The 12,994-nt window shown below is 41.6% G+C and overlaps 1 protein-coding gene across 1 annotated transcript in view; it reads left to right on the top strand.

Annotated features, from left to right (window-relative positions):
- The first annotated feature begins 3,885 nt into the window (after positions 1–3,885).
- The window catches only part of LOC118812691, a 31,203-nt gene continuing 22,094 nt past the window's right edge, over positions 3,886–12,994 (top strand). Inside the window, exons 1-4 of the mRNA XM_036577809.1 lie at positions 3,886–4,067; positions 5,514–5,598; positions 5,756–7,348; positions 12,710–12,861. Coding sequence (XP_036433702.1) covers positions 5,555–5,598; positions 5,756–7,348; positions 12,710–12,861 — 1,789 coding nt within the window. The 5' untranslated portion in view covers positions 3,886–4,067; positions 5,514–5,554. The remainder of the gene's footprint in view (positions 4,068–5,513; positions 5,599–5,755; positions 7,349–12,709; positions 12,862–12,994) is intronic.

Consider the following 12,994-nt stretch of genomic DNA (forward strand, 5'->3'; position numbering starts at 1 on the left):
TTAACAATTCATAATGCATAATTATCATGGCTATAACGTGTAATGCATTTTTTAATAAATATTTATAGCCATGTTTATGATGCCTTATGAATGCATTATAACATGTTATGAATGTGTTTATAGATGCATACAAATGTGACATTCATAGAAAGTGTTACCAATTCCTCTTACTTTTTACTGCATTTATGTTGTTCGCATTCACTCCAATCCTATATGGAAACACACTTAATGCCCACATAAATGGTTTTCATCGGTTTTGCATGGATGTCTTGGACTTTTGCACACTTTTTGTATGTAATTTTACAATATTGTTAATATATTTTGATCAGACATACTGCTGTTTCTAAGACTGCAGCTGTTTATCTCAAGATTTTCATGTAACTTTATTTATTGTCTTTTGCTCTCAATCAGTTTCACACCATTAAATCCTTCTGGACAGCATCCAGAGAAAACTATTCTACATTCATAATGTAATTTTAATCTAATTACACCAGCCTTATTCACGAGAGAACATCTCATTTTTGTATTAGAAGGAAGCAATAGTGTATATTATCAAGAAACGTAGCTATTCTAATGTGTCTTACTGTTTATGTCCTACACAATCTGAATCTCTATGTAATACACAGTCAAACCTCTGTAACTATTATGAAAATTAAAAAATGACTCCAGAAACATTGCTTTAACTGTGGAGTGAGTTCATCTCTTTACACTGTGTTACTGTCTTTATGTTTAGAAACATAATAGATTGGTGTATTGAACTCTATTGTTCACAGGACTTTAATTATCAAACGATTTCCTTTTTTTTAATATTCTACCTAATACTATATTAAGTTGCACTGATATGCCCGATCCAAATCTCCAGACTCGGGTCCTGTGGCCTCACAGACTTTCACTGAAGTGCTCAGAATCATCCATCGGATCTGTAAGGCTGCCTGACTGCAAGTGAATAAAACTCACTACTATGGTTGATACCAACACCACAATCTGCTTACTTGCACATTAATTAGGAAGGATATTCTTAGGCATTACATGAAGTGTAGTAAAACCCCCTTAGCTGTGCTGAAATCACTGTAATACACGGCCTCCAGTGGCTTATTGCTTTTATAAAAAGAAATTAAGTTATTGTTAATAATCATCAACATAAACAAGTATTCCACTAAGAAATGTAGTTACTTTAGAGTATGGTATTGTTGCCAAGCAGCCATGTAAAACTGAATGCAGAGAACGTTCGGTCATCCATCACTGTTTTCTGCAGTCATATCAAAACCTTTTGTCATATAAAGATGAACATATGATAATACAGCAGTGTTTAATGCAGAAACTTTCGCTTTATAAGCACTTTCTGGTCACCAAATTACCACCTTCTTATTTAGCGCCAATCCAGCGGTGCCCTCTTCTCACACTGGGGCTGAATCTCAAACGGCTCCCTGCTCCCTACATAGTCCACTACGTAGGAGTTCAAATACTGGATCCTGCAGCCCAGCAGAGCAAAATACAACTAATTGTAACTAACTAACAGTCTTTTGGGACACATCCACACTCAATAAATGATGCACTGTTTGGCTGCAGAGGCTATAATATTAAAACTTCCCTAGCACACTATGTAGGGAGCATGGAGTCATGAGACTCAGCCTGGGTTTGACGCAAGTTCTGACTGAAACACAGACATTCGAAGCATGTGAGACATTCAGGTGACATTCTTTAGACTTTTATACTGCTGTTTTACAGTGAATCATATCGTAAGTGCTTTAATTCAAGCCTGTGATGTTAATGATGGAGTTGTTTAGCATGTCTGCTATCTTTTAGCCTGTTAGCTAGCTGACCAGCCTGGTTCTAGATAGGAAAATAAGCCATCAGCCTCTCAGTTTAAACAGAACTGGGTTCTTATTTAATCAGTACACTCAGTGCTCCATGTGAGCAGCATTAGAGTGATGTGACGTGGTGCAGTGACACAGCGTTCAGCTGTTTGATGCGTATATTGTGTATTTTACAACATCTTCAAATGTGGCTCAGCCAATCAGATTTTAGGACCAGAATCATCCGGTTTATAAAAATCTATTTCTCACTTTTACTCTGATAGGCCTCTAACAGTACTTATCAGATTATTGATCAGTGATTCATCTAAACACTTCTGTCCAATGACAAGCTGGTTTCTTTTTTCCTTTTTGTCTATATTTGTAATGTTGGTGGAACCAGAGGCTCACAGCAGAGGCTTGAGTTTAGATCTTTAATAACAAAGGGCTTTGTTCAAAATCACAGTTGAAAAGCCAAAGCAGAAAGTCAAGAACCAAAAAACCAATAGAGAACACAAGGGTACAGCAAGAATCAAAGTCAAAAACAGAAAACGGGTCACATACAGGTCGGCAGTCAGAGACACACTTTGGGTGACGATACTTCACAAAGTAACTATCCTAAAGCCTGGGCTTATATACTAAACTAAATGACAGGAAATAAGGAACAGGGGTGAGTGCAATCAGAATTCTGGAGATGAGGAGCACGGATGGGTGAATCTGTGAGATGTTACGACCCCTTTCTGCTGTCCACCCTGGATTTAGACTAGTCTAGTACCGATTTAATGCTCAAGTGAATAGGTTGTATTATGCATAAAGGCAAACAGTCACAAAAGGTATTGCCTTCAGGGTGGGCTGACACCAAAAACAAACAAAAACCTCTAAAGCCACCCTCATGAATCGACCTTCCCTAAAATACAAAAATCACCTCAACAGGTAAACAGGAGAAAATAATATAGATCAAAATAAATGGCACCCCCCCCTGCATAGTTGTGAGGTATGGTAATATAGAACAGGCAATATGGTACAAGCACTGAATAGATAGAAGCTAAACAACACTGAGTCTCAATCACCAGCACAAACATCAGAAATCTAGTTCACAAGTCTAACTGGTCCATAGTGCCAAACCAATCAGGTGAACGACAAAAACACAGCTTCCCTATAGACCATCATGGACCACATGGTGAAAACACCGCGGACCAACGGCATCTCATGGCTGTCACTTTTTGGTGAATCTTCATTCAGCCACCAATCAGGGCACGCTTTGTCATCGGCTGACATCAGTCGCACCAGATCAGCTGATCCGAACAGATCCACAGAGCTCCACCTAGGAAACAGAGAAAAAGACGAAACCCAAACGACCAGCAGAGGGCAGCAGCAGAGGCCACTTGGACATAACAGAGAGCCCATAGTCATGTGAGAGTCATGTGATGCAGCAAGGAGTTCTGGGAATTGGAGTCCTGAACAGCCCGGTTGGCTGTAGAGAGTTAGAGAGACAGAGAGAGAAAGAGAGAGAGAGAGAGAGAGAGAGAGAGAGAGAGAGAGAGAGAGAGAGGGAATGAGAAAGAGGGGAGAGAAACAGAGAGAGAGAGAGAGAGGGAATGAGAAAGGAGAGAGAAAGAGAGAGAAAGGAAAAGAAAGAGAGAGAGAGAGAGAGAGCAGGAGAGAGAGAGAAAGAGCAGGAGACAGAGAGAGAGAGAGAGAGAGAGAGAGAGAGAGAGAGAGACAGAGAGAGAGAGGGAGAGAGTAGGAGAGAGATCAGTAAAGTGAGACTAAACATGAACTGGGTTTGCTGTATATTCATTTAGCTAAATAGTAAACAAAACACCCAGCCACACCCACCCACCACACACACACCCAATACAGAAACACCCACCCAGCCAGCCACACCCACACCCAACACACACACGCCCACCCACACACACACCCACACCCAACACACACCCACCCACCCAGCCACACCCACACCCACCCAGCCACACCCACACCAACACCCACCCAACCAGCCACACACACACACACAAGCACAGAGTTTCTTTTATTCTTGTTCTACCTGCAGCAGTCATAACTACACTCTCTCCAGATGATTCAGCTCAGCCAGTCCAGCCAGATCCACAGGTATCTCACATCACACATCACTGAGGAGAGAGAGAGAGAGGCAGAGAGAGGGAGAGAGAGAGGCCTCTCCACTCTTTTCTGAATATTTACAGGGTGTATCTGCGGTATCTGAAGATCTAAGATCACATGCTGGAAGTTTACATTCTTATTAATTTGCAGGTGAGTAAAAATGACTTTATTAACCAGAGATTTCACATTAATGTTTATGAAAAGCTGGAACAGCGAAGTGAAGTTTGGGTAGTTTTTCACTCTCATTTTTGTTCCGATCAAAAACTGTTTTGATTTGAACTTGTTTGGTTCCCTTTTTCGAATGTTTCACAAATTGTAAGCAGTTTTGTAAAAAGTTGTGAAAAGGAAGCGTTGAATTCAAACGTTATGTTTCTATCAGTATCTGCAGTGTTATTTGTTTGTCAGGTATCAGTTCATTTGTTATTGCACTGACAGTAAACATCTAACACTAAACTGAGGCTGAGATCTGAAATAACGAGGGCTAGTGTGTGTGTACAGTGCAGTAGAGTAGTGTGAGCAGTTAGTGGTTGTTTTGTGGGAAATTTACAAAAGATAAAATATGTAATTGAGGATTTTCATGTGGTAACTGTTAAAAGTTCCAAAAAAATATTAAAAACGAGGGAATTAGGAAAAAGATGGTAAAACATAAAAAGAGTAAAAGAAAAAATAATGTAACAAAAAATGCAATAAATAAAATTAGATTCACTTGCAGGGTGACAAGATCAGAACTATTTAGATGCAGGATGGGGGACTTTAAGCCTGTTTAACTGTCCTGTATGAAGGGCAGTTATCAAGGGTCAAGTTAACTACAGTGTAAGGGACATGCTGTCACACTTATCACTTCTAACCTGTTTTCTGCTGGAGGCCTCAGGTTAGAATACCAACCACATACCAAATATTCCTGTTTCCTCCTCTCAGCTGGTTATTTTCCATCACCTCACCAGTGTAGCTGTGAGAAACAGTGATCAGAGCACAGAGCTAAGCTAACTGATAACATGGATCAGAACCGATTTAGACATGTGACGTCCAACAAAACTAACTGTATGACATGTATTAATATGTGTTCATACTGAAGGTAAGAGCTGAAGAGGTCACATATAATTACAGAGCAACAAAGGGTATTTTCTTGTTTCACAGTCAAGCAACAGTTTATGACAAAAGAATGGTATACTGAGGAAAAATGAGCCGTGAACGAGTTGATGTTTCATTTCATGAAATATTTGGTGCATCTCATGACAAACACTGTCTCCGGGCAGTAAAAGCCCTGTTCCAGGATATCTTCTTACTGTCTGACCCTGTGGGCTACTTTTTAGAAGCTTATAATGGTTCTATTTCTGTACAATTTCCTTCATATTCCCTCTGTTTGACAGTTTGATTCAACTGTTTGTTCGACTAATCAATTAATTAATTAATTGTTTTTACAATGTTGATTAATAGTTTTAATCTGTTGTTTTGATTGTGTTTTAGTGAGCAAGTTTAACGCAAACATGCAAAACCAACAACACATGACATTCTGAAAGATGCAATCCTTCAGAGACCATGTTAGTAGATCTGCTTACACATCCTGTGTGTTTTGTATGGATGAACTGTTCACAGGGAGCGGTCCAGCTGAGTGTGCGAAGTGTAAAACCTCAGTGATGGGGCTCCATCACTCTCACAGTGGAGGAACCTCTGACCCAAAGTGAGTAACTTTCCATCAGCATTGAAACAAAAAATAATGAAAGATAAGAAAAAAAGAAAGATTAAATATTGTTTATGTCACTCAAATTAAACATGAGCTTTAGTAAAGTATGTAATTACTCAGCACTTTACTCTAATTGGGGATGAACTTCTCTCAGGGTGAAGCGTGCAGAATCTCCTGGCCCCAGCTGTGTGTCTATGAAGAGAGATGGATCCATGTCCGATCCTCCTGGATTCAGCAGTGGGGGAGTAGAACCCAGCCGTGTGTCTAGTAGGAGTGACCGGTCCATATTGGACCCTCCTGGATTCAGCAGTGGGGGAGTAGAACCCAGCCATGTGTCTATTAGGAGTGACCGGTCCATATTGGACCCTCCTGGATTCAGCAGTGGGGGAGTAGAACCCAGCCGTGTGTCTATTAGGAGTGACCAGTCCATATTGGACCCTCCTGGATTCAGCAGTGGGGGAGTAGAACCCACCCGTGTGTCTATTAGGAGTGACCGGTCCATATTGGACCCTCCTGGATTCAGCAGTGGTGGAATAGATCCCAGCCATGTGTCTATTAGGAGTGACTTATCCATATTCGACACACTCGAATTCAGCAGTGGGGGAGTAGAACCCAGCTGTGTATCTATTAGGAGTGATCTGTCCATATTGGACCCTCACGGATTCAGCAGTGGGGGAGTAGAACCCAGCTGTGTGTCTACTAGAAGCAACCAGTCCATATTCAACCCTCTTGGATTCAGCAGTGAGGGAGTAGAACCCAGCTGTTTGTCTATTAGGAGTGATATGTCCATGTCCGACCCTCTTGGATTCAGCGGTGAGGGAGTAGAACCCAGCCGTGTGTCTATTAGGAGAAACCAGTCCTTGTCCGACCCTTCTGGTTTCAGCAGTAGGGGAGTAGAACCCAGCCACTTGTCTATTAGGAGTGACCAGTCCACATTCCACCCTCCAGGATTCAGCAGTGGGGGAGTAGAACCCAGCTCTTTGTCTATTAGGAGTGACCAGTCCATGTCCGACCCTCCTGGATTCAGCGGTGAGGGAGTAGAACCCAGCTGTTTGTCTATGAGGAGTGATATGTCCATGTCCGACCCTCCTGGATTCAGCAGTGGGGGAGTAGAACCCAGCTGTGTGTCTATTAGGAGTGACCAGTCCTTATTCAACCCTCTCGGATTCAGCGGTGAGGGAGTAGAACCCTATGTGCCTATGAAGAGAGATGGATCCATGTCCCACCCTCCTGGATTCAGTAGAGGAGGAGTGGAACCCAGCCATATGCTTATTAGGAGTGACCAGTCCATATTCGACCCTCCAGGATTCAGCAGTGAGGGAGTAGAACCCAGCTGTGTGTCTATTAGGAGTGACCAGTCCATGTCCAAACCTCCTGGATTCAGCGGTGAGGGAGTAGAACCCAGCTGTTTCTCTTTGAGGAGTGATATGTCCATGTCCGACCCTCCTGGATTCAGCAGTGGGGGAGTAGAACCCAGCTGTGTGTCTATTAGGAGTGACCAGTCCTTATTCAACCCTCTCGGATTCAGCGGTGAGGGAGTAGAACCCTATGTGCCTATGAAGAGAGATGGATCCATGTCCCACCCTCCTGGATTCAGTAGAGGAGGAGTGGAACCCAGCCATATGCTTATTAGGAGTGACCAGTCCATATTCGACCCTTCTGGATTCAGCAGTGAGGGAGTTGAACCCAGCAGTGTGTCTATGAGGAGAGACTGGTCCATGTTCGACCCTCCTGGATTCAGCAGTGGGTGAGTAGAGCCCAGTTGTGTGTGTATGAAGAGTATTAAACTTTTAACATGTGTGGTAACGTTAATGTTGAATGGTATTCAAACAAGTTGTAGTTTCAGTAAGTTTTAAGATCAGCAGATCAGCTCTGGTTTAACAAGCTCCCACTACACTGTCCTGCTGTGGTCATGTGGTACATTTCTTCTCTGTTCAAATGACGATGCTGGTGTAAATCACAGTGAGGGCAGCTACATCATGGCACAACTTTTTTCTCCCACAAAAAAGTGAAAACTCTTGTTTATTTGTAGGGCACTTTTCAGAAAGAGCACAAAGTGCTTTACAGAGAAGTGATTAGACTTAATAGTAAAATTAAATTAAATTCAAAATCAAATTAAAAAAGATAACATAAAAAGTTTTAGAATTTGAAATAAAAACTATATTAAGAAGATATGTTTTCAGATGTTTATTAAAAGTTTAATAAAAGGTGAACTGAGCTCCACAGTTTAGAAGCAGAATTAATGAAAGAGTCTCTCCACGTTTTCTGTGTTTTACTGAAGGTGTTTGAAGGTCAGTATCTGCAGATCTATGATAAACAGACAGACGTTCAGGAGCTTTAATGTCATTTAGAGCTTTCAAAACTAGCAGCAGAGCTTTAAACTCTCTCTAACAGATCCAGGCGGTCAGTGCAGTGTGTGAATGGGGTGATATGAGCTCTCTGTGTTCGTGCTGTGAGAATCCGTGCTTCTGCGTTCTGTACGAGTTAGAGAGGATGGAATGTTTTCTCCAGTGAGAAAAACATTACAGTACAAGCCAGCATGACTACAAGATGCAAAACAGTTACAAAGCTACCATGACTACAAGACTGAAAACAGTTACAAAGCCAGCATGACTACAAAACAGAAAAGAGTTATAAAGCTAGCATGACTACATGACTACACGACTCAAAACAGTTACAAAGCTACCATGACTACAAGACTGAAAAGTTATAAAGCTACCATGACTACAAGACTGAAAAGTTATAAAGCTACCATGACTACAAGACTGAAAAGTTATAAAGCTAGCATGACTACAAGACTCAAAACAGTTACAATGCTAGCGTGACCACATGACTGAAAACAGTTACAAAGCTAGCAGTTGCAAAGATAGCTACAAGACTCAAAAGGACAGATTCATGAAATGCACCAGATTTATGTGACGTTAAGAAAAAATAAGAAAATAGTATGGTGGTAACACGTTTGCTCATTTATAAATGAGGATTACTAATAGTTGCAATTTGTCACGCCTCCCTCCGGCCCAGCTGAAAGTACAGTCAACTCGGTGGTCTCAGACTACAGTTCCCAGAACCCCTCACTTCATCACTTGACTCAGGACTCAACCCAATCTACCTATCAACACAAAGCTTCTCCGGACTTCTAAATCACTCACACCTGTTTCTCTGTGTATATAATCCATCTGTTTGCAACCACACTTTGCGAAGTATCCTCACCTTGTCGTGCATAACGAGTGTTTCTCTAATGTCTATTATCTTATTTTCGTCTATGACCTGTATTCCATTTTTGCCTTGTCCCTTTGCGCAGTTTTGGATCTTTGGTTTTCGGCTATCTGTTTCTGTTTTTCGACTGTGGTCTTGGATGATGCTTTTGGCATTGAAGCTCTTAACTCAAGCTTCTTCTACGAGCCTCTAGTTCTGTCTGCCACCGTTACAGATTACTTCGCAATCATGCAGACATAGAGGCTGTTCAGAAGGTCCTGAGCAACCAAGGGCGGTTTCTGAGACATTACAAACAGGTGTTAGCCGGAGTTACTCCGTCTGTCAGTGACCTCACACAACAAGAAGCTGAACAGCAGGCCCTCGCTCAGCTCCTGACAGAAATCAGAGACATCACTACAAAACTGTGAAATCTCTCCGTCTCTTCACCTGTTCCTGTTTCTGCCCCAAGACCACTTCAGTGAGTAACACCCTGGGTTGTCCTGTGAGTAAACCGGATAAGTTCGATAGATCTCCCAAAAATGTTGGGGTTTCCTTCTTCAATACTCTGTGTTTTTCAATAATTGTCCACCTAATTCTGATCAGGCCAGAATAGCTTTTGTTATATCACACCTGTCAGATAAAGCTTTACAGTGGCCTACAGCTGGGTGGTCTCGTATATAAGACATGACATATGAAAAATTTCTGAAAGACTTTTAAGCTTGTATTTGATTTTCCTCATGATGGTTGCTCAAGTCGAGAATGTTAGTGCAAACTCGAGCAAGTCAATTGCTCAGTGTCAACCTATGCTCTGCAGTTCTGCACCTTAGCCACAGGAAGTGGTTGGAACGAAAATGCACTCCTAGTAGCATTTTGAAAAGGACTCAATCCAGATGTACTTACAGAGTTAGCATGTAAAGATGACAGTTTGACATTGGATCAACGCATTGACTGTTCTATAAGACCAACGTCTCAAAAAATGGCCCTTGCACAAATGTTCTCTCCGCACTTACATGAATTATAGATCCAGTTCCAGTTCCTATTCCTTTGCCAGTTCCAGTTACAGAGGGCAGAACAATTGCCCTTTCTAGTCATTGATTCATTTGAATTCTCTGTCATTTTAGGACTCCCCTGGCTACAGAAATACAACCCTCAAATCTCTTGGCCCAATTAAGAAATCACTGTTTGGTCAGATTTTTGCTTCTAAAATTGACTCACTTCTCTAGAACTTAAGGTTAGGTCTACTTCCATAGAGAGCTCAGAACCCACACACACTTCTCAAATCTGAATTCTCTGATTTGGTTGAGGTTTTCAGTATCGCACTAAACTTCTTCCTCACTGTACTTATGACTGTTCCATTGATATCATAGAAGGTATCACCTTATCTAAATCCTGTATGTATGCTTTGATCCAAGAAGAAGAGAAAGCCATGGGAGAATTCATTGAGGAGGCATTAGCGCAAGTGCACTCTATAACATCACTAAGAAATTCTCTCAATCTCTGCCTTTGACCCCTTTTGCCCTGGAACAACTTTGTGGTGTGGAATATTTCACCAGAGCATATAGCTTAGTACATGTTAAAGAAAGGCATGAAGGGAAGACTGCATTCATCACCACGAGGGAGCACTATGAATACTCAATCATGCCAATTGGTCTGTCCAATGCACCTTCAGTCTTCCAGTCATTCATAAACGACATCCTCTGGGACATGATTGGAGTTTGTGATCGCATACATAGATGACATTCTGATTTACTCACCTGACTACAACACTCACGTCCAGCGGGTCCGCCAAGTCTTACAATGTCTGTTATAGAATGTTTTATTTGTTAAAGAAGAAATGTGAATTTTATTTACAAAGAGTCTCATTTCTAGGCAATAACATTAATGCACAGGGAGTCTTAAAGAGTAACTCCACCTCATTATTTTCAGCTCCACCCCTGGCTCAACAAAAATGCTAAAAAATGGGAGGGGCACACTGGGAGGGGCACTGCAGTGATCTAAGGGTTTGGAGGTGGTGCTGCTAGGGAAACCGGGTGGGCTGGGCTGCTGTGTTATTAGATCTAGAGTACTTTAGCTACCAGAAAATATGGAGAGAGACAGAATCAAACGGCACTTTTGCAACTGAGAGGTCGTACGAGGTTGACAATTTTTCTCGACTACCATCCCCATCTTCAACGAGGGAAGGGGTCTCTGATCAGGCTGTGCATCTTGACTCTTAACAGTATGAGCCACAGACAGCATTTCCCAAAACTGTGACAACTAGCTGTTCAGCAGGTCATTATTTGATAAAACCAAGTCCTGATTTCTTAGTTGCAGTGAATTCCGAATGAATAGAGTGGTTTTCTTTGAACACTGTCTAAGTTTCATTCAGTTTGACATCAAGGTCACAGACTGCATCAACAGTCAGCCAGGATCTGCTGCAGTGGCCCTAAATACTTATGTTCTGCAGGCTGTTCATGGCACTTATCTGTGTTACATCAGATTCAGTTCAAAATTCACATTGTGTGTGTGTGTGTGTGTGTGTGTGTGTGTGTGTGTATAAGTGAGTGATGGTAGGAATGCATGTATATACTGTGCACTGTGTGCTCCGGTAACCAAAACCAAATTCCTTGTATGTATAAGCATTCCTGGCGAATAAAGCTTGATTCTGATTCTGATAAATCAAACCAACAGGCGCGTGCACTCACTAAACAGAAATCAACTGCAAGCAACACTGGGACTACGGAAAGAGGAAAAAAAGTTTGAGAAAGGCTGCACGGATGAAAGGCTGACACAGTTGGTAACAATGGCCATTTAATGTTAACCTTTGCTGAACTGTTTTGCTTTCCATAGTTCCAGTTTTGCTTGCCGTTGATTTCTGTTCAGTGACTCCTGCACCTGTGAGTTTGAGTTGTGAAGGGAAATGAGAATGGGATGCAACACCAGCAGCTTTATGGAGACTTAGAATCCTCACTTTATCGGTCCAACAACTTTATACATTTTTTGATAGCTGGTACAGACATCTGGCATATCACAGCCTTGTGAGGTGATGCTGGAAGTATTTAGCTCAGGGTGTGATACTACTTCTATACAAAGACACGTCATCCGCCACACCCTGATCCTTCCAAACCATTTGTAGTAGAAGTGGATGCTTCGGGGACTGGAGTAGGTGCAATCAGTCTGAGCCTAAACCTATTCTTTCTCTGTCTGTTCAGATAACTGCCATTTGCTGGGAGATTGATGATAGGATTACTAGAGTTCTAGACAATGGTAACGTTCCTCACAACTGCCCACAGGATAAGCTAAATGTACCAGTTCAATTTCATGACCATTTGATTACATGGACTCATTCTTCTCTCACCTCTGGTCATCTTGGTGAAATCCGTATGCAACAACTTTCGTCAAACCGTTATTGGTGGGAAACACTTAAACATGATGTCCACAAATTAAAAAAAATATTTACCATGTTGAACATTTTACTTAATGCTGTTACTGCTAAATTTTGTGAATCTGGCCCAAAAGCAGCTACAAAGCTAGCATGACTACAAGACTCAACACAGTTACAAAGCTACAACCAACAACTGGAAGCAAATTTTGTCAAGAGGAAACTCTGGCCTTCTTGATGAACACTGCCTTGCTACTTTTAAAATCAAGGCCCCTCCTCCTGCACCAGAACTCCGCAAGTTTAATTGGTCAACAAAATGGGAGATGGCAGACAGCATCCACATAGGAGAATAGAAGAATGAGAGAGACAGGGAGAGAGAGACATAAGTAAAGAAAGAAAGATAAAAAGAAAGAAAGAAAACACAGGACAAAATAAACAGGACACTCATGAAATAGCATGTGAAAGTGATGTAGCAAGCAGTTTAACATTCAGCAGTTTATTATGGTAATTTGTGTCAATGATGTTTGTGTTGTTGTGTTTGACTCCCACTAGGCAGCACTCCACAGAAACAGCAATGCAGATAAACACTCTGGTGGAGGAGACCGGACACCTACAGCTGGATTCTTACCAACCAATGGTTTACAACCAGCACAGTGTCTTAGAGACACACAAAACCAGCATGAAGAACAAGTATGAGAACTTATGTGAGGGAATCACAGAAATAAATGAAACTCTCCTGAACAGGATTTACACTCAGTTCTACATCATAGAGGGAGAGAGTGAAGGAGTGAATGAAGAACATGAGGTTCCACAAAGGGAGAAAACATCCAGGAGACA

The sequence above is a fragment of the Colossoma macropomum genome, unplaced genomic scaffold (genome assembly GCF_904425465.1).
Source record: "Colossoma macropomum unplaced genomic scaffold, Colossoma_macropomum, whole genome shotgun sequence".
In the NCBI taxonomy this organism is placed as follows: domain Eukaryota; kingdom Metazoa; phylum Chordata; class Actinopteri; order Characiformes; family Serrasalmidae; genus Colossoma; species Colossoma macropomum.